At 54.3% G+C, this 20,428-nt stretch overlaps 2 protein-coding genes across 6 annotated transcripts in view; one reads left to right on the top strand and one right to left on the bottom strand.

Annotated features, from left to right (window-relative positions):
• MEST overlaps positions 1-18,474 on the top strand; it is a 62,898-nt gene extending 44,424 nt beyond the window's left edge. For all 4 annotated transcript variants that reach the window (XM_040643995.1, XM_040643994.1, XM_040643996.1 and 1 more), the window contains one exon: positions 16,138-18,474. In XM_040643995.1, coding sequence (XP_040499929.1) covers positions 16,138-16,224 — 87 coding nt within the window. In that variant the 3' untranslated portion in view covers positions 16,225-18,474. The remainder of the gene's footprint in view (positions 1-16,137) is intronic.
• COPG2 (COPI coat complex subunit gamma 2) overlaps positions 1-20,428 on the bottom strand; it is a 111,607-nt gene that overhangs the window by 25,899 nt on the left and 65,280 nt on the right. Inside the window, exons 19-20 of one of the 2 annotated variants that reach the window (XM_040643991.1) lie at positions 19,987-20,126; positions 19,243-19,414 (exon numbers count right to left, since the gene is read on the bottom strand). In XM_040643991.1, coding sequence (XP_040499925.1) covers positions 19,243-19,414; positions 19,987-20,126 — 312 coding nt within the window. The remainder of the gene's footprint in view (positions 1-19,242; positions 19,415-19,986; positions 20,127-20,428) is intronic. The other variant, XM_040643992.1, reaches the window with a different exon arrangement.

Below are 20,428 nucleotides of genomic sequence, written 5' to 3'. Positions count from 1 at the left end.
GGGGGGGGGGGACATGGGCCAAGCTCTGGGACCTGAGAAATCCATCTTTAACTGAGCTGTGGGCTGATTATACATCTAGTGTTGAGGGTGATGACCACAGGCAAAAAGGGGGGAAAGATGACGCATTTTCCCCTAGAGAAGACGCCGGAGAGCAGCACGGTAAAGGCAGAAGGGAAAGGTCTGGTTAGCAGGTAGATCGGTAGGCCACGAGGACCATGGGGGCAAGGCTTTACCGGGCCAGAGTGTCACAGGTCTGAAAAAAGCAGGGGTAACACAGGTAAAGGGACAACGGCAAATGCTAAGACCAGACTGGACCAAAGATGTTTTCAGAATGCTTGAGAGTCATAAATGGTGAGGGAATAAGAGGAGTGTGGCAGGGGGTGTGCAAAGAACAATGCTTGTGATGCACACTGGGATTTGGGGCATATCACACATCAACAAGTAAACACGGAAGGGAATATAATATGGTGGCTCCAAGAGGAGAGTGCCAGGCCGATGACAGAGCGGAGGCAGTCCTGGGATTTGAGGCAGAAGATGCCATGGCAGACGATGGACGCCTGCAGGTGCATAAGAAGGGACTGCAGCTCAGGAAGTCAGGGCTTCCATAGTAGTGATTTTTCCCCAGGTTGTGGGGCGGGATAAGGGTGGTTTTCACCCAAGGGGGGCTGTGGGCATGGCCCCTAAGGCAGGGGAAGCAAAACATCTGAGGAGGAGCAGTGTTCTGTTCAAAGCAAAAACAAACCCAAAAAAACACAAAAGCAAACACAAAAACATGCCCAGTGATGCTGATAGGCGGTCTTAGGTCCTCGGGTGAGAATCACTGGATGGAAGGGGCCGAGTGGAGGCGGGCAGAGAGGTGACGTTTGAGCAGGGGCGCCCCCAAGCCGGGGTAGATGGAAGTGTCAGAGTCAGGGCTATCAGACATCGGGGAGAAGGACCCTGGTCCAGGCAGTCAGGGCTGTCAGACATCGGGGAGAAGGACCCTGGTCCAGGCAGACAGCAGAGGGGGAGTGTTGGGATTCGCTCTCAGTGCGTAAGGAGTGGAGTGCCTGTGAGCGGCCCTAGAGCTGAGGACACCAGAGGACTGACGCTGAGGGAGAAGGGAATGGTGACTGAGAGAGAGCTGGGCTGTACCGTGTAAGGAGAGAGCACCACGTGGAACCACGTGGAACCACGTGGACAAAAGACCACAGTGAAGGAGAGCATCTGGGAGAGATGCCTGCGAGGGAGGGAGGAAGGACAGAAGGATGGGGGACAGCAGGACCCAGGGCTCTCTGCAGGTGGAGACTGAGTGCAGGGGTGTCAGCTTTGGGGTTGGCAGGGGCTGGGGCGGGGGGAGGGCAGAGGGCAAAATGCTGCCCTGAGAGGAAAAAGGAAGGAGAATCGGGAACAGGCTCGCTGAGAGCCCTGTCAGAAGAGTGTTCACCAAAGGGGTCTGAGTGGAAACATGAAAGGTTCCAGGGAGGAATGTCTGTGTGGCCCAGGAGGACAGCGCAGCGTGGGTGCACAGGGGCGGGAGCACGGACCTCAGCGTGCGGGGTCGGTACCCGATGTCTGAGGCAAAGACGACGGACCTGGGCTGAGCAGTGGGCGAGGGATGGAGAAGGGAGCGCGCGGCAGAGAAGACCCCGGAGTCCAGCTGGACGACTCCCAGAGGGTGGCCAGAGAAATGTCAGGTGGCTCAGGTCACAGGACAGTCCCTTTGCCAGCTAGGCAGTCGAGAAGCCAGGCAGGAGGGGCACCGAGCCGGGGCCCTGGAGGTGGGGCAGGGGAGCAGTCTGCAGCAGGGGGGAGGGTGTGGGACAGCAGAGGGGCGTCCACAGGGCGAGCAAGTGAGAAAGGGCAAGTGAGGGCTTCTTGCAGCTAGGGCATGTGAGGCTGTTCAAAGGATACTGGGATGTACTTCACCAAGAAAGGAACGTCAGAGGGCCGGAAGGAGGGAGGCATGGGGAATCTAGGAACTTGCCTCCATTAGTGACCAAGGGCGTGGGGAAGCCCGTGCAGAAGAAAGAGTGCGCGGCGGGTCAGGCAAGCAAGGAACTCGAGAGAGGCTGGAGGAGGCCAGGGGTGATGAGGTGGTAGAGGTAGTGGCCCATTTAACCTTGGGTATGGTCAGGTCCGTGAAGGGCAGGAGAGTCGCCGAAAGGCTGGAGAGAGGCCCAGGTAGGCAACCACCGTCTTCGACATGGTGTCCCTGCACAGGCTGGATGCTTAGGCGTGAACTGGGACATCAGATGCATTCAGTACAGCGTGACAGAGCTGAAAAAGCTGGCACCAGAATGAATAGGAGGCAGGTCAAGAAGGGAGCAGATCTCCAGGAAAAGACCAGAGTCTTTTCCATGAGTGGCATGTGGTAGGGGAAGTAGGACAGGATGTTGAAGATGACCAGGAGGGTCTCTTGAAGACAAGAGTGGCAGAAAAAGCAGAGTGGGCCAAGCAAGGTTCAGTACCAGCCCAGCAGTGATACAGACGGTCGTCGTGGGCATCCAGGAGAAAGCAGTTTGGGGGATGTGAGTTGGGTCAGTGGAGCCGGTGGGAAAAGAAAGGGACAGGCGGCACAAAAGAGGAGAGAGAAAGAACCTCATGAATGTACAAGGCACTTGGGTTAGTAAAGGGGACACCGTGGAAAAGGGGAAGGCAGCCTGAAGAGCTCCCAGTCTGGGGACGATGCAGATCTCGGGGGGTGTGAGGGCTGGCATGTGCTGTACTGAGGCCAGATGGTAGGAACAGAGCTGAGCTGAGCCAAGCTGAGACACCGCAGACTGGTGTTTGAAGCCCTCAGCAGAAGTGGAGAAAAGGGCCAAAATGGGGTGGAACAGGAGACCTGGCACTTTTGCACATTATGACGGACCCTGCACAGAAACTATAGCAGGTAACCTCAGGGACTTTGGAATGGACTCACATGGAGTCCTGTGAGTAGCAAATATGCTTAGAGATGGCAGGGTAGTGGGTGGGAACCAAGGCACCAACTACTGAATCCTTGCTTCTGCCCATTCTGTGGGGCTGGCAAAGGGTGGAGGTTTACCATGAGGCAGAGACTCCACATAGGGACCTGGGAAGGACAGGGGACTCTGAAAACCAGTGGGGTGTCCTAGGTCTAGTCCAGGAAGATAATGTGGGCAGCAAAGGTACACAGAGGGAAACAATAAAGGGCGGGCTAGTGGGGACCTAGGGAGCTTTTGTTCGGGGGCTGTGATTCAGGGGACAACAGAGGGTGTGAGGCAACATGGGATGGAGAGTGAGAGGAGGGCCGTAAACCCTGCATGCAGTTTAACATGGCCAAGGGGGAAGGAGGCAGAGGGGGATCCAGCGCATGTCAAAGGAGAGGGGGAGGGCAAGGGCAGTGGGCAGTGTTGCCTCAGGGGACCCGATGGAGAAGAAATGGAAGCAGTGAATGCGAGGGGAGGAAGAGGAGGAGGCAGTGGTGGGTCTGGAGTGAAGTCCCGTGGACAAGGGCTTGACTGAAAGGGAAGAGAGAAGGAAGGAAGGTGAGATGGGGTGAGGCAAGGGAAAGAGAGCCTAAAGGGAAGAGGGTGGCCAGAGCCAGTGGAGGGATGGGACGAGAGACAGCAGATGGTTTCAGGAGAGCAGGTGGCCTGGCAAGACGATGGAAAGAGTGTGAGCTGTGAGAGCAGGTTGTGGGAGGGAGCACTCCCCAGTGAAGAAGGGATGACCCGGGGCAACTACATGACAGACATCAGGGATCTTGGAGATGAGATGCAAGGGTTCCAGACAAGAGGTGGCCTGAGGAGGAGGAGAAGAAAAGTGTCCCATGAGGAAAAGTGGCAGGAAGGATGTCAGAATGGGGCGTCATTGCAACTAAATGGGAGTGTTACCTCCCAGAGACAGAGAAGGTGATGGGAGGCACCCAGAAGAGGATGAAGGGTGGAGTGTGGCAGACAGGAGAAAGGCTGTACACTAATGGGGGCAGGGGAAGAAGAGAGAAGTGACAGGCTGAAATCCAGGCAGATCTCAGAGGTCCCGGCCAGAAGGAAGTTTGGAGCTTCAAGGTCAGCCAGTGGAAGCAGAGGCACTGGGTGGAGGGAGAGGAAAAGGGGTAGCCAGCAGTGGGAGTGGAGCAGTGGCTGTTCCTGTGGGCTTGAATACTGTGGGTGCAAGGGAAGGCCTTTTTGCTGGGCTCTTTACTACTGATTCTGACAATGTGGGGGGCAGGGACAGGGTTCAAGTCTGGGTGTGGGTGGGTCTAATAAGGTTAGATGGGAGGCCAAGGTGGGCATTAATGGGTGCAGGGGTAGGGAGGGGGACATGAGCTAAGCTGAAAAATCCATCTCATTTGACTGAGAAGTGGGCTGATTTCACGTCCGGTGTTGTGGGGGAGGACTACAGGCTGGGGAAGCAGGGGGAGAAGTGAATCCACCCAGAGAGGACACAGGTGGAGGGAAAGGTCTGGTTAGCGGGTAACACAAAGGGCCGGGAGCACCAGAAGAACAAGGAGGTACAGTGGGACTATTTCACAGATCTGATAAGGATGGGTGCTGCAGGAAAAGGGACAGTGGCAAGCGTGGAGAAGGACCAGATTTGGACCAAACACAGTGTTGAAGTAAGTGTTGGAGGAAGGAGGAATGTGCTGAGGGGTGAGGAAAGAACAAGCTGGAATGCGGCCTCGGGTCAGGGCGCGGCTGGCCTCTGAGTGCAGGCAGTGCTGGGACTTGAGGAACAGGTATTGCTGACGGCAGGAGGCTGGAGACATGCAAGGGGAGTGGCATCCAGGGAGAAGGGCTGGGCTCCCACCGCAGTGATCCTTCCCTGGGATGGAGCCATGGATGGCCCCTGAGGGGCCGTGGGCATGGAACACAACGGAAGCCCAAGAAAAGACTGGAGGGGCGAGCAGGGCTCTGCTCAAGACAAACCATAAGTAAACAAGTAAATAAAGACAAAAACATGAGCTGCTGCCACTGCCGGTGATAGGAGTCCGTGGGGGCCAGCACTCTTGGGAAAGAATTGCTGGGTAAAGGGGCAGAGTGGGGAGATGGGCAGAGAGGGGAAGCTCCAGCAGATGAGGTCCCCATCAGTAAAGATGGGGGCAGAGTCAGGACTGTCAGACACGGGGTACAAGGACTCAAGACGAGGCAGATGGTGAGCAAACAGATAGAGCCCACCAGGCACCTGGAATGATGCTGGGATGTGTTGGGATTCAGCAGCAAGGCTGGGACTGGAGAGCAAAGACAGTAGTCCAGAAACTGAGGACATCTGAGGAATAAGACTGAGAGATGGGAGTGGCAATCAGAGGTAGCTGGGTTCTATGGACAGGAGCAGAGAGCACTGTCCACGGCTACAGGGAGGGCAGCTGGAATGGGAGGCAACACTGAAGGAGAGCATCTGGGAGAGATGCCTGCGAGGAAGGGAGGAAGGACAGAAGGATGGGGGACAGCAGGACCCAGGGCTCTCTGCAGGTGGAGACTGAGTGCAGGGGTGTCAGCTTTGGGGTTGGCAAGGGCTGGGGCGGGGGGAGGGCAGAGGGCAAAATGCTGCCCTGAGAGGAAAAAGGAAGGAGAATCGGGAACAGGCTCCCTGAGAGCCCTGTCAGAAGAGTGTTCACCAAAGGGGTCTGAGTGGAAACATGAAAGGTTCCAGGGAGGAACGTCTGTGGGGCCCAGGAGGACAGCGCAGCGTGGGTGCACAGGGGCGGGAGCACGGACCTCAGCGTGCGGGGTCGGTACCCGATGTCTGAGGCAAAGACGACTGACCTGGGCTGAGCCGTGGGTGAGGGATGGAGAAGGGAGTGCGCGGCAGAGAAGACCCCAGAGTCCGGCTGGACGACTCCCAGAGGGTGGCCGGAGGAATGTCAGGTGGCTCAGGTCACAGGACAGTCCCTTTGCCAGCTAGGCAGTCGAGAAGCCAGGCAGGAGGGGCACGGAGCCGGGCCCTGGAGGTGGGGCAGGGGAGCAGTCTGCAGCAGGGGGGAGGGTGTGCGAGGGCAGAGGGGCGTCCACAGGGTGAGAAGAGTGACAAAGGACAGGTGATGGTGCCTGGCGGGGAGGGCGGGAGAGGCTTGTTAGAGGATCAGGGAATGCGCTGTGCCGAGAGGGTGGCAGAGAGTCCAGAGGAGGGAGTGGACATGGAGGGACCAGGACCTGTGCACCCCAAAGTGCGCAGAGGCATGAGGATGCCCATGCTGGGGGAGGAGCACAGCATAGGTAAGACAAGCATGGAACCCGGCAGACATAGGCGGCCAGGGGCAGATGAGGTGATACAGGTGGTATCCCACTGAAAATGTTGGGAGACAACCCTCTAAGCGAATGCATGGTAAGACGATGAAAGTTCAGAGAAGAACTTAAGGAAGCAACACCCTCCAAAATGGCGCACCTGGGTGAACTGGGACGAGACGGATTTAGTACAGCATGTTGGGGATGAAGCTGACAGCAAGGAGGAGCAAGAGGGCTCGTCAGAAACAGGCGATGTCGAGGAAAGCGTAGGAAATCTGTGGCACAATGGGCGTGTGGAGGGGAAGTGGGATGGGATGCTGAAGAGGAAGAGGTTTCTAGAAGACAAGAGCAGGAGCAAATGTAGGGGATGAGCCGAGCCAGGTCAGTCTGCAGCCAGCGTGGAAAGAGAAAGACTGTGGACTCTCAGGCAGCCACGGAAGGTGGTCCTTCAGATGAGAGTCAGGTCAGGGAACTTAACGGGAAAACAAAGCAACAGGCAGAATGGAAGAGGGGAGAAAATCATGGCCAGATGAGGGACTCCAGGTCTGTAAAGGATGCACCATGGAATAGGGGAAGGCTGAGGAGCTCCCAGTCTGGGGACGTCAGCAGGTCTCTGAAGGCAAGAGGGGTGGCGGGTGGGGTAGGGGGCCAGGGCAGCAACAGTGCTGAGCTCAGCAGAGCTGTCACCCCAGAGTGTAGACCCGTGACTGCCTGGGGCCCTCAGGAGCGGAAAGGCATCCCGATAACTGAGGTGAAAGAGCAGTGGGGCAACATTGCACATAAAGACAGACCCTGCACAGAAACCATGGCAGGTCACCTCGGGGTCACTGAGGTCGATGGAGTCCAGTGTGTGGGTAGCAAATCTGCTTAGAAATGGTGGGGGGGGGGGTGGAACTAAGGTGGAAGGGGCTTTTTTTTTTTTTTTTTTAAAGATTTTATTTATTCGACAGAGATAGAGACAGCCAGCGAGAGAGGGAACACAAGCAGGGGGAGTGGGAGAGGAAGAAGCAGGCTCCTAGCGGAGGAGCCTGATGTGGGGCTCGATCCCAGAACGCCGGGATCACGCCCTAAGCCGAAGGCAGACGCTTAACGACTGAACCACCCAGGCGCCCTGGGACATTTTGCTTTAATAACCAAATAGGTGCTTCAGCTAACCCGGGGCTGAAGAACAGAGGTTTAGCACGGAGCAGAGATACCGCACAGGGAACCAGAGAAGAACTAAGACCTTTAAAACCAGCGGAGTGTCACAGGTCTAGACTAAGACGATGAGGCTTGTGAGGCGCACAGGAGAGAACAAGGGGGCAGACAGCGGGGCCTGGGGCTTCGGGGACTGCTTTCCTCTGACGGACAGTAGATGGGGCGAGGCACAATGGGATGGAGAGTGAGAGGAGGGTCTTCAGTCTGCAGGTGGGTGTCGTGAGGGGAAGGAATGAGGGAAAGAGGGCAAAGGAGGTCTGCACTGTGTCAGTGAGGAGTGGGAGATCAAGCACAATGGACAGGGGTGGGTCCTCAGACCTGATGGAGAGAAGGAAGCACCAGTCAAGGGAAGAAAGAAGAGGAGGAAGTGGAAGAACTGGGGTAAAGGCCCTTTGGCAAGTGCCTGACTGAAAGGAAAGAGGGAGGAAGAAGGAAGGTGAGGTGGGCTGAGGCTAGGGAAAAGGGAGCCTCACGCAGCGGGCAGGTCAGAGCCAGTGGAAGGACGAGATGAGCAACAGCAGATGGTTTCAGAGAGAACGTGGCCTGTTGAGCGGTTGGAAAGAGTGTGAGCTGAAAGCAGGTCCCGGGAAGGGAGCACATCCCGGTGGTGAAGGGAGGACCCAATGGGACTACAGGCTCTTGGGGAGCTTGAGATGCACGGGTCCTAGAGAAGAGGCCCGGTGCGCTTTCCTGGGCTGAGGAGGAAAAGGGAAGACGTGCAGCCCACGAGGAAAGGCTGCAGGAAGGCATGTCCACATGGGGCCTCGATGCAGTGTGACGGGAGGGCCACGTCTCAGACAGGCAAGGTGAAGGGAGGCACCCAGGGGATGAAGGAGAGAGGGAGACAGGCTGGACACCAACAGGGGAGCGAGGAGAAGAGGGAGGTAACAGGCAGGAATCCAGGCAGCTCCCAGTGGTGCCAAACGGAAGGAAGTTCCCAGTGCGGGCCCTCCAGTGGGGGCGGGGGCATGGGGAAGGAGGGGGGAGAAGGGCTGGCTAGCGGTGGCTGCTCCTATAGTCTTGAGTGTTGTGGCAAGGGGATAATTTCTGGCCAGGCTCTACTATGGATCCGGTGGGGTCGGGGCGGGAGATGGGGTCCAGGCGGGAGGAGGGGATCGTGATGGGAGGGGGGACGGGTTGGGGGACGGTATTTGGGTTGGGGTGTGGCATGGGTTTATGGGAGGGTAGGGTTGGGATCAGTGGGCATAGGGGTGGGGGTGGGGAGACATGAGCCATGCTCTAGGTACTGAGAAAACCATCTTTTTGGTCCAGGTTGAGGATGAGGACTACAGGCTGAGGAGAGGGCAGAAAAGACCAGTGAATCCACCCGAGAGGACAAAGGAGAGCAGCTACAGGAAAGGTGGAATGGAAGTGGGCTTGGCAGGAGCCATAGAGGGACATGAGGACCACAGGAGCAAGGCTCTGCAGGGGGACGGCGTCACGGGTCTGAAATCGGGAGGGGTAACCTAGTGAAAGGGACAATGGCAAACACCGAAAGGACAAGACTAGGGCCAAAGCTACTGTTACAGTGCCTTGTGTCACAAAGGGTGGGGCGGGAGGGCTGTGAGGGTGCGGTGTGAGGAGATGGACACTGGCGTTCGGGGCACACCAGTGTCAAAGAGTAAATATGGAAGGGATGCGGTGGTTCCAAGAGGACAGAGCCGGGTCAATGTCCGAGTGTGGGGAAATGTTGGGAAATTGAGGAACAGTGTCAGTGACAACTGGTGGAGGCTAGAGGTGTGCGAGGGCAGAGTGCGGCCCACGGAGTCGGGGTGGGCGTCCACTGCAGCGATTCTTCCCGAGGATGGGGGGGGGTGGTTTTCACCCGACGGGGGGCTGTGGGCATAGCCCCCAAGGCAGGCCTATCAAAGCATCTGAGGGGGAGCAGTGCTCTGCTCAGTGCAAAAACAAACCCAAAAACACACAAAAGCAAACACAAAAACACACCCGGACGATGATGCTGATAGGCGGTCTTGGGGGTCATGGGTCCTCGGGTGAGAATCACTGGGTGGAAGGGGCCGAGTGGAGGCGGGCAGAGAGGTGACGCTTGAGCAGGGGAGCCCTGGGCCGGGGTAGGTGACGGGGTGGGCATCAGAGTCAGGGCTGTGAGACGTGGGGAGAAGGCCCCCGGCCCAGGCAGACAGTGAGCAAATGGATGTAGCCAAGAAGGCCTCTGGTATGATGTGTGTGTGTGTGGGGCGGGGGGGCGGTGAAGGCTGGGACTTCCTGTCAGTGCGCAGGAGTGCAGACTAGCTGAGGACACCTGAAGAGGAAGGCGGAGCGCGGGGTCGGTACCCGATGTCTGAGGCAAAGACGACTGACCTGGGCTGAGCAGTGGGTGAGGGATGGAGGAGGGAGCGCGCGGAAGAGAAGACCCTGGAGTCCGGCTGGACGACTCCCAGAGGGTGGCCAGGGGAATGTCAGGTGGCTCAGGTCACAGGACAGTCCCTTTGCCAGGTATGCAGTCGAGACGCCAAGCAGGGGGGGCACGGGGCCGGGCCCTGGAGGTGGGGCAGGGGAGCAGTCTGCAGCAGGGGGGAGGGTGTGCGAGAGCAGAGAGGGGTCCACAGGGCGAGAAGAGTGACAAAGGACAGGTGATGGTGCCTGGCGGGGAGGGCGGGAGAGGCTAGTAGAGGATCAGGGAATGCCCTGTGCCGAGAGGGTGGCAGAGAGTCCGGAGGAGGGAGTGGATGTGGAGGGACCAGGAGCCGTGTCCCCCGAGTGGGCACAAGGGCGTGAGGAAGCCCGTGTAAAAGGCGGGGGGTAAGGTGGTCAAGGTAGAGGCTCACTTAAAGGGCGGGAGTCAGCCCTGTCAGCGAAGGGTGTATGGAGACAGCGAAAGGTCAGACAGAAGTCCAGAGAAGCAACCACTGTCTCCGGGATGGCAGACACAGAAGGGGAGATTATTTTGGGGGCAGCAGATGGGTTCAGCACAGCGGGTTGGGGACCAAGAGCTTGGCCGCCGAAGAGCATGAGGGCAGGTCAGAAGAGAGCTGATGTGAAGGAAGAGACGACCGGACCCACGGCAGGACTGGAAGGTGGCAGGGGAAGTGGGGCGGGATGCTGAGGATGAAGGAGAAGGTTTCTGGAAGACAAGAGTGGGAGAGGAAACAGAGGACGCACTGTGTGAGGCGCTTCTGCTTCCAGCAGGGAGAGAGAGGGGCCTCGAAGGAAGTAGGAGGGGTGCAGGCTGGCTCAGAGGAGTCCAGGGGCAGAGAACCTCATGAATGTACAGGGGGCTCAGGGACGGTAAGGGGGGCAGTGGTGAAAAGAGGGCAGTGGCCGGAAGTGCTCCCACCGGGGGTGTCAGCAGGGCTTAGTGGGGAGAGGAGCGGCGTGTGTGGTCCTCAGGCCTGATGACAGCAGCAGAGCAGAGATGCCATGGGCCGGGTGTTTGAAAACTAGGGCCCTCAGAACAGGAGGGGAAGTGGGCCACGATGACAGGTAAACAGAGGAAGAGGGGCAGCAAGGCACAGGAAGACAAAGCCGGCACAGACCTCTGGCAGGTCATTTCAGGGACTCGGGATGGACTCATGCTGGGAGTCCGCTATGTGGGGAGAAAGGATGCACCGAGGGGAGGCGTGTGCGGTAACACAAGGCAGAAGGGACAGTTTGTAGCAGCCACCGAATCTGTGCGTGCGGTCTCAGGGAGGCTGGAGGGCTGCAGGGCTTGCAAGAGGCAGGGACTGTACAGTGGAGGGTAAGAAGGAACTTTCAACCAGTGCAGTGCCTTAGGCTTAGCTCAGGAAGCTGATGTCAGCAGCAGAGGGGTGTGTGTGGGGGGGGCGGTGAGGTCTGGGGACACTTGTTTTAGAGGCTTCATCGGGTGGACAACAGAGGTGGCAAGGCTTCCTGGGATGGAGAGCAACAGGATGGGCTCCAAAGCCCATGGCCAAGAGGGCTGGAGGGCGAAGGGGGATCTGCACAATGTCAGTGGGGTGTGCAGAGCAAGGGCGTTGGGCAGGGGTGCATCAGGGGACCCAGTGGAGAAGGAATGGAAGCAGGGGAGGTGGACGAGCTGAAAGTACAGGCCTGGGGTAAAGTCCCATGGGCAAGGGCTTGACCGAAAGGGAGGAGGGAGGAAGAAGGAAGGTGAGGTGGGCTGAGGTGAGGGAAAACGGAGCCTCACGCAAGGGGGCGGGTCAGAGCCAGTGGAAGGATCAGATGCGAGACAGCAGATGGTTTCAGAGAGAACGTGGTCTGTTGAGGGGATGGAAAGAGTGTGAGCTGAGAGCAGGTCCCGGGAAGGGAGCACATCCCCGGTGGTGAAGGGAGGACCCAATGGGACTCCACGACAGGCTCTGGGGGAGCTTGAGATGCACGGGTCCTAGAGAAGAGGCCCGGTGCTCTTTCCTGGGCTGAGGAGGGAAAGGGAAGACGTGCAGCCCACGAGGAAAGGCTGCAGGAAGGCATGTCCACATGGGGCCTCGATGCAGTGTGACGGGAGGGCCACGTCTCAGACAGGCAAGGGGAAGGGAGGCACCCAGGGGACGAAGGAGAGAGGGAGACAGGCTGGACACCAACAGGGTGAGCAGAGAAGAGGGAGGTGGCAGAGAGTGCATCCTGGCCCATGTCCGAGGTGCCTCCCGGGGGAAGCTCCGAGAGGCGGGCCAGCCGGTGGCAGGAGGAACGAGGGAACACAGAGGCGGTAGCGGTGGCTGCTCCTACAGCCTTGGATGTTGTGGCGAGGCCAGGCTCTTTACTACGGATCCGGAGGGGACGGGGTGGGAGGTGGGACCTGTCCCTCTAAGTGGCAGGAGTTGGCTTTGATGGCAGGGCAGGGTTAGGATCAGTGGGTGTACATGGAGGGTGTGGGGAGACCTGGGCCAAACTCCAGGTACAGAGATTAAGCGCCTTTTTAAACTGAGCTTGTGCACTGATTACACATCCGACGTGAGGGCGATGAGCAGAGGCTAGAGAGAACATGGGAAAAGCCGGTGAGCCCACCCGGAGAGGACACAGGAGAGCAGCTGCAGGAAGGGCGGAAGGGAAGGTGGGCTTGGCAGGAGGCGCAGAGGGACATGGGACGTGAGGGGCGAGGCTCTGCAGGGGGACGGTGTCACCGACTTATATCAAGAGGGATAAGCTAGGGAAAGAGACAACCACTGTGGGGTGTCACGGCGGGGTGGGGGGGCAGGAAGAGAACAGTGCTACAGTGCTCTAGTGCACACTGGGGTTGTCAGAGCAAACGTGGAAGGGCACGCGGGGTTCCAAGAGCGGAGAGCCGGGCCCGTGCCAACAGCTGGGGCGGGGCCGGGCTCGGAGGAGAAGTGTGCATGGCAGCTGATGGAAGCAGGCGGCTAGAGGTGCGCGGAGGCAGAGTGCGGGAGTCGGGGTGGGCGTCCACTGCAGTGATTCTTCCTGAGGATGGGGGGGGTGGTTTTCACCCGATGGGGGGCTGTGGGCATGGCCCCCAAGGCAGGCCTATCAAAGCATCTGAGGGGGAGCAGTGCTCTGCTCTGTGCAAAAACAAACCCAAAAAAACACAAAAGCAAACACAAAAACACACCCGGACGATGATGCTGATAGGCGGTCTTGGGGGTCATGGGTCCTCGGGTGAGAATCACTGGGTGGAAGGGGCCGAGTGGAGGCGGGCAGAGAGGTGACGCTTGAGCAGGGGAGCCCTGGGCCGGGGTAGGTGACGGGGTGGGCATCAGAGTCAGGGCTGTGAGACGTGGGGAGAAGGCCCCCGGCCCAGGCAGACAGTGAGCAAATGGATGTAGCCAAGAAGGCCTCTGGTATGATGTGTGTGTGTGTGGGGCGGGGGGGCGGTGAAGGCTGGGACTTCCTGTCAGTGCGCAGGAGTGCAGACTAGCTGAGGACACCTGAAGAGGAAGGCGGAGCGCGGGGTCGGTACCCGATGTCTGAGGCAAAGACGACTGACCTGGGCTGAGCGGTGGGTGAGGGATGGAGGAGGGAGCGCGCGGCAGGGAAGACCCCGGAGTCCGGCTGGATGACTCCCAGAGGGTGGCCGGGGGAATGTCAGGTGGCTCAGGTCACAGGACAGTCCCTTTGCCAGGTAGGCACTCGAGACGCCAGGCAGGAGGGGCACGGAGCCGGGCCCTGGAGGTGGGGCAGGGGAGCAGTCTGCAGCAGGGGGGAGGGTGTGCGAGAGCAGAGGGGGGGGTCCACAGGGCGAGAAGAGTGACAAAGGACAGGTGATGGTGCCTGGCAGGGAAGGCGGGAGAGGCTAGTAGAGGATCAGGGAATGCCCTGTGCCAAGAGGGTGGCAGAGAGTCCAGAGGAGGGAGTGGACGTGGAGGGACCAGGAGCCGTGTCCCCCGTGTGGGCACAAGGGCATGAGGAAGCCCGTGCAGGAGGAAGAGCGCAGTTGGTGAGGACCGTGGGAGAGCGGGGAGGAGGCCAGGGGAGGACGAGATGGTAGAGGTGGTGGCCCATTTAAAGCGCTGGAGACAAGCCTGTCAGTGCAGGGGGGACGGCGAGAAGATGAAAGGTCAGGGAAAAGCCCAGAGAGTGATCTCGTCCAAAATGGCAGAGCTGAAAAGAGAGAGGGTTTAGTGGTGAGCTCAGCAGCAGACGGATTCAGTACAGCACATGGGCATGAAGCAGCTGGTCACCCAGGGTGCGGGAGCGCAGGTCAGGGAGGGAGCCCACGTGAAGGACAGAGCTGTGACTCCTTCACGTGCCCGGCAGGCGGTAGCGAAGTCAGACACGATGCTGAGGAGGGAGCAGAGAGTCTGTCTGTGAGCACAGTGATCCATCACACAGCGTGTGAGACAGACAGACACTGGAGCCACGAGAACGTGGTCGAGGGTGCAGGGCGCGTCACGGGAGCAGATGGGTCAAGAAAGGCCTAGGTGCGTGGAGGAGTAGAGAACCTCTGGTCGCCTGAAGCGCTCGGGCCGGGTAACGGGGCCTCACCGAGAATGGAACAGTGCCCTGAAGAACTCCCTATCCGGGGACATCGGCAGCTCTGGGGGCAAGAGGAAAGGCACGTGTGGTACTGAGACCAGACGGCAGGGGCACACTAGCGAATGTCAGAGTCAGCGGCTGCCGTTCTCTCTGCGGGCAAGCGCCCGTGACGGGACGGCAGACCGCGCAGACTCTTTCCAGAGGACAGGCTGCAGGTCAGCCGAGCATAAGGCTCGGGTGCTCCAGGGCGGTTCACTGGACCTTGCGAGCACCGTACCGAGCGCTGGTAAGTACGCATGCGGTAGATGGTGACACACTATTATTTACTGTTTTTCCAATGGAAATGAGCAGGGGAAAAATGGAAAGAGAGGTGGTTAAAATGAAATTGGAATTAAGCTGACAGTATACTTCTTAAATAATTTTCAGAATTACTGAGCAACGTTCTGATGGTTATGGTGCACAGTGCTGCCCGTTAACTTGATCACCGTTAACGGGATAAAGGAAATTGGGAGAAATATATAAAAATATATTGTTGTAGGAAGATAGGCACCTGCCTGCAAACTCTCTCAGATCATCACATGGAAGCGGGTAGACCCAGGAGAATAATGTAGTATCATCTGGAGAGAAATGCATGGGGTGGAGCCTCAAGGTCCTTCAGGTGCTTCCGGTGTCCAAAGATGAAGATGCGTGTTAAGTCATTAGAGGGATTCTGAGTCACGAGACAGGTTAAGGAGGAAGTTCCCAAGTGGAACCAAGCCTGAGTGCTACAAACAAGCAGAGGTTTTTTCCTTAGGCCAAAAGAAGGGAGAAGAGGAAATGGGTGGATATGCCATGTTTATGTTGCCTTCTGGAGAGATGTTATCATGTAAGAAAGGCAGCAATACAGATTTGTACCTTGATGATGGTGTGACAAGGGAGCATGTAAGCAGAACGGGAAGACAGGCTGAAAGTAAGCCGAGAAGGGAATGTTAGAAATTTCAGTGTATTTGAGGAGAGCCGGATTGGTGACAAGATCAATGAGCCGGTGAATAAGGAGATCGGAGACTGGGAATCTTGGCCAATCTCATAATGGGTCAAACTGGAGGAACAGTGATCCTAAGGCTAGACTGATACCATTCCATGGTTGAGGCAGAGGAAGTGGTGGTTGAATAGTAATGTTCTATCTGTCCTACTTTTTTAGTATTTGAGTAAAATTACGGAATATGTGCTTAGCTTGGAGGAATGCAAAGTTTCATGAGGGTCATGAATAAGGATCCCACAGTGGCTGGAGGTGGGTAAAAGCAAAAAACTCTGAGATCTGTTTCAGTTCACTGAAGCTGTTCATCCAGTGTCATGAGTTCATCCAGTGTCATGAATATTAGTATCAAACACCAAACAATGGAATGGAGACTACAGATTGGGGGGGTGGGGGGGCTCAGACCCCATCAGAATCCGGCGGTAGCTTAAGTGAGAATGGGGGTCAAGGAAGTGCCGGCAGAGTCAAGCTCAGCCGCAGACATGAGTTACGAGTGGTCGTCAGTGTCCCTCATGACAGACAGAGACTCCTACAGCGCTACTGTTCAGCTGGGTCTTAGGGTGGACATTGTCCATTGCCGACTTTTTCGGTGAGTTACTGAAAGGGGCTGAGGTGGTCTGAGATGAGAAGTGTGACGCACTAAGGCCGGACAGTCCCACAATACAAGTGATAGAGGGGTCCCAGTGCTTCTAAATAAGGAGTGGGACAAGGAGTTCAACAGACAGGGGCCGTCCTCGAGGCGCAGCAAGAGGAAAGATTTGTAGAATGTTGCACACCTCATCTGGGAGTGCCAGAAAGCCTCAGGGCAAAGGAAGCTGCTGAGTGGGAAAGCACGCTAAGAAAAGATGCTGCCCTGAAAGCTTTTCTAAACGTTTCTGCATAAAGGGGCAGCAGCTGGAGGACAGAAGACCAGCAGGACCCACTGAGCTGAGGTCTGTGATGCCGCGAACTCTTCCCACACGCTGCCCGTGACTTGAGGGAAGGACTTACGGGGCCATCTCGATGCTGGGTTCAGGTAAAAGTTGTCAGATAGGGTTTAGGTTTTTTTGTACACAAATACAGTAAGGGGGAGAGAGAAAGTTTAAAGATACAGCCAAGATCGGGATAATTGCTGGAACAACTCTTTGGAGGTTGGAGGGCGTGTGTCCTGTGAACTGTGGAAGACTTGATTTTAAAGAAGCTAAGGGAGAAAGTGGGTAGTTCTCGAATTGAAGCAATAACAACTTCTATTTATTGAGTATTTACTATGTGTCTGGTACCATGCTAATCATCTTATTTAATTTCATTTCATCCTTATAACAGTCCTAAAAGGTTTACAGAGAATTAATAATCTGTCTAAGTTACCCAGTCCATATGTAGCAGTCAAAATCCAGATCCCGATCTATCTCCCAAATCTCTGTCTCTCTCTTATGCTATATACGGTGTTCAAGTTGATAGAAATTGCAATCTGTGTCATTTCTTTTGTCGTCCGTGGTTGTATGAAAAATATAGTTTTTGCAATTAGTAGAAGTGATGTATAGATCTTCAGGTGGTTGGAAAAATTAATAGTATTTGCAGTGGGGAAAATGCAAAAGGGGGGGGGCGGTAGAAGACTCTTATTACCATCTATGCCCTGGTATTTCACTTCCGTTCTTTGCACAGCAAAGACTCTGAATTGGCCATAGATTAAAAATGTGAGAATTTCTGACCAAGACTAAAGAATAGAAAGGAGTTTGGTTTTAAGCAGGTGTATGATGAGTCAAATATAAATTGACTACAAACAAGTAAGTTCTAAAGGTCCGAGTGTTGAGACAAAATTCCATTTCTTTTCTCCAAAATGCAAGGACAAGAGTTTATAACTCTAAACGAGAGTTTAATGCCAATCAGCAAAACCCTTTGAAAAATTTAACAGGAAACAAAATTCTCCAAGTGCCAAATTTTTATAAACAAAATACTAACAAACCATCAAGCAAAAGAGTCCATAGCCAGCAGACCAAAGGTTGAAACCTCTGGGCTAATTTGTAAGATCTACGTTTTAAAAATAAATTAACTCCTTAGACAGGAGGGGTGAGAAAACTTTCCCTATGCTTCTTCTCTTGGTAGATACGTTTTCTCTTATTGTTGTGGTTGTTTTCTCCTGTACAATGTAATTTCTGTAATTTCGATATTGTTGTTTTCTGTATTTCGATATTGTAAACTTGTATTTCTTGTATTCTGTTAAGACCACTCCCTGGGGTGTGAGGCACCTGAGTTATCAATTATCCAAGGGGACCTGGGGAAATGGGAGGAGCTAGTATTCTCAGTTGGGAAGAGTTGGATTCTTCAGTGATTTCAGCATTTCACTTCCCTTTAAAATTAAGTTGCAAAGTAATGGCATCCCTTAAAAAAACAGAAACCTTAGAAGTACAATAAGGGGAGGAATTCTGAAAAAAGGAGAGGTGGCTATTGGGAAAAAAAAAAAAATGATACCATGCAGTTTCCCAGGATGATGGCTGAAGCCACAGGGCTATGTTAGGACTGAGCCCTGACACTGGTTTGGAACAAGGGTAATAAATAAAACTAGTTGACTTAAGAGTACAGCCAGCTTCATCAGTGGCTGGTGGACGTACTTTAGACAAATGTAACCAGAGGGAAACAGACCAGGAGAGAAAGAGAAGCCAAAAGGGGATGGAGCTAGAGAAACTTCATAAAGGGATAAAGGAGGTGATTAAAAGTCAAAGTCAGATGGCCTGATGCTTGAAGGAGAAATACTGGAGGCCAGATAGGAAAGTGCCTTCCTACCCAGGGGGTTATGGATCCACAGTGGCTGCAGAGGAGAAGTGCAGGTCCGCCGAGGGCCAGAGGGAACCACCTGGGATTCAGACCCAGCAATGGTGCCAACTTGAATCTACCTCGTGCTAGAGTGAGTAGCCTGGTCTATCGTCCAACACAGAGGAGATTGGGCAGGGGCTCCCAGAAGCAACATCTAAAAAGGGAGTTGGGAGAGGGGCTAAGAGAAGGCCGGTTAAGCCCCAGACAGAACTGAATGATGACCAGGGATAACTATTTACTAGTACTTTTACGATTTCTTGTAACTCTTTAACTTCTTTCCCCAGTATTTGTGAATTTTGTTAACTTGTTTTTTCCTGTACCAGTAGTAAAAATTGTTTCTTCGTGTACCAGTAGTAAAAATTGTTTTTTTGTGTACTAGTAGTAAAAATTGTTTTTTCCTGTACTAGTAATAAAAATTGTTCAAAACATAAATGCAATATGTGTGCTTATTTCTGTAAAAACTGGGTAACAGTGTCAAGATGTGGAGTGAATGCAGGAAGAGAAGAATTCAGGTGGGAAAATGGGAAAAGAAATCAAGTACAACAGAAACGTGACATTCACAAGAGGTAGTCACAAGACCTCAAACCCCAAATTTGTAGACACCACTGGTCCTAGCAGTCGGCCCTCCTTCCTAGGCCTCCCCGCCCCTCTCTCAAGGCTACCTATGGGTCAAGGAGGGAATTACAATGCCCTTCTCAGATGTGGATACACGGAAGTTGGCTAAGCCACTCACCAGGATGAGACGTACTCTCAGACACCAGCCATGTGCTATAAGACCCCAGAAACAATTATTTGAAAATGCCATGGACCTACTAAATACCAAGTCCTTAGGATGCCCCGGAAACAAACATCAGGGAGGAGGAGGCCATCATCCTTCCCAGGAGACATCAGGTACGTGAACCCTCATTCGTGGTTCACACTGTGCCACCAGGAAGCCTGTTCCTTTCTGAGCTACCATTGTATACGTTCAGTTTTTAACATTAAACGTCCAGCAAATATTGCTACTCAGACACTTAGTTATAAAATTAATATTTCTGCAGCAATACTTTTATAAATATAAATATACCGTCACTGTCATATTTCATTTTGGAAAAGAGCCATATTTCATTTTGGAAAAGAACCACAGATTTGCCCCGACAGTTAAGAGCTCAAGTTGTGACGCATTCTTACTCCTCTCTCCTCCCTCCTGTGGGTTCGTACCTGCTGTCGAGTCATCATCAGGCAGGCGAACCAGAGTGTAACATATTCCTGGCTGATTGTAAGCGAGGCTGGGGGCTGGGAGGCAACACAGCACCTCGTAGGACTCCGACGGCTCCATCTGCACAGTCACCTTCTCCAGCAGCTGGTCGTTAAGAGTATTGGTACAGTCAAACTGAAAAGTCACCAGGCAGCAAAGTTATGAAGGCTAACGACTGTTCTCAAGCAAGTTGTCCCTTCCCACCCATGACCCATGACTCCGTTCTGGAATCCACTAGCCTTTCCCTCTCTGAACCGTCCTGCAGGTCTCCTCCGAAGATTTTTCTTGAGGCAACGGGTTGACTTGAGTTCCTTTTGTTTCTTTTATTCGTCAGTTTCTTCTCTTTCCTGAGACTGAGCTCTACCCAACAAGATGGTAGAAGTCTGATAGCTAAGAATCAAATGGAAATCCAAGTTCTTGGAACAACCCACTTAATTTACCCTGATGTTAGATCTAAGATGATTATTTTTAAATAGGTTATACTTGATGCTGGCTGACTTCTTCAGACATTTCAGTTTTATGTCCTTTTAAATTTTAACCATCATATGAAGGGATTTCTATAGCTATGGAGTTAGGGAAAACACCCAGAAATGGGGCCAAGTTACTTCTCAGTAGGAAGCAGCTAGAATCATAAACTGAAGGGGAATCAATACTCGTCCCCGAGCACACGGAGCCACCATGGGAGCAGATGGCGGCACTTCCCTCACCTGGAACACGATGTGATTGGTAAACACGTGCTTGATACAACGGACAAAATATTCTGTCTCTGCTTCCGTAAGTTGAACAGGCTCAGAAGACTTGAACAAGGGTCCTAGGTCCATAAACTCGGGAATGGCAGCCAATTGTTCTTTTCAGAAAAGAGATAAGGAAAAAGTAACATGAGAGAGGAAAAGACATTACTCTGAGTACCTAAGATGTTTTAAATTTCCACTGCCTTAGTCACAGTTGAAGTTTCAATTAATATGTCCCAAGCTTTAGTGAAATAATCTTTTAAGAGAGTTTATATACTGAATTACTACAAAGGAAAAAAAAAAAAGAAACTAAATTCCTAATTTTGTAGAATTTGAATTTCCTGTTAACCAAGATAGAGAGTAAGGACAATATTCCCTGTAAGTTAGCAGTTGGAAATTGCAAAGTCCCATGGACTCC

This window comes from Ursus maritimus, unplaced genomic scaffold (assembly GCF_017311325.1).
Source record: "Ursus maritimus isolate PB19 unplaced genomic scaffold, ASM1731132v1 scaffold_3, whole genome shotgun sequence".
NCBI classification, from domain to species: Eukaryota; Metazoa; Chordata; class Mammalia; order Carnivora; family Ursidae; genus Ursus; species Ursus maritimus.
The sequence above is the reverse complement of the archived record's forward strand: the minus strand, read 5'-3'. Positions and strand labels throughout refer to the sequence as shown.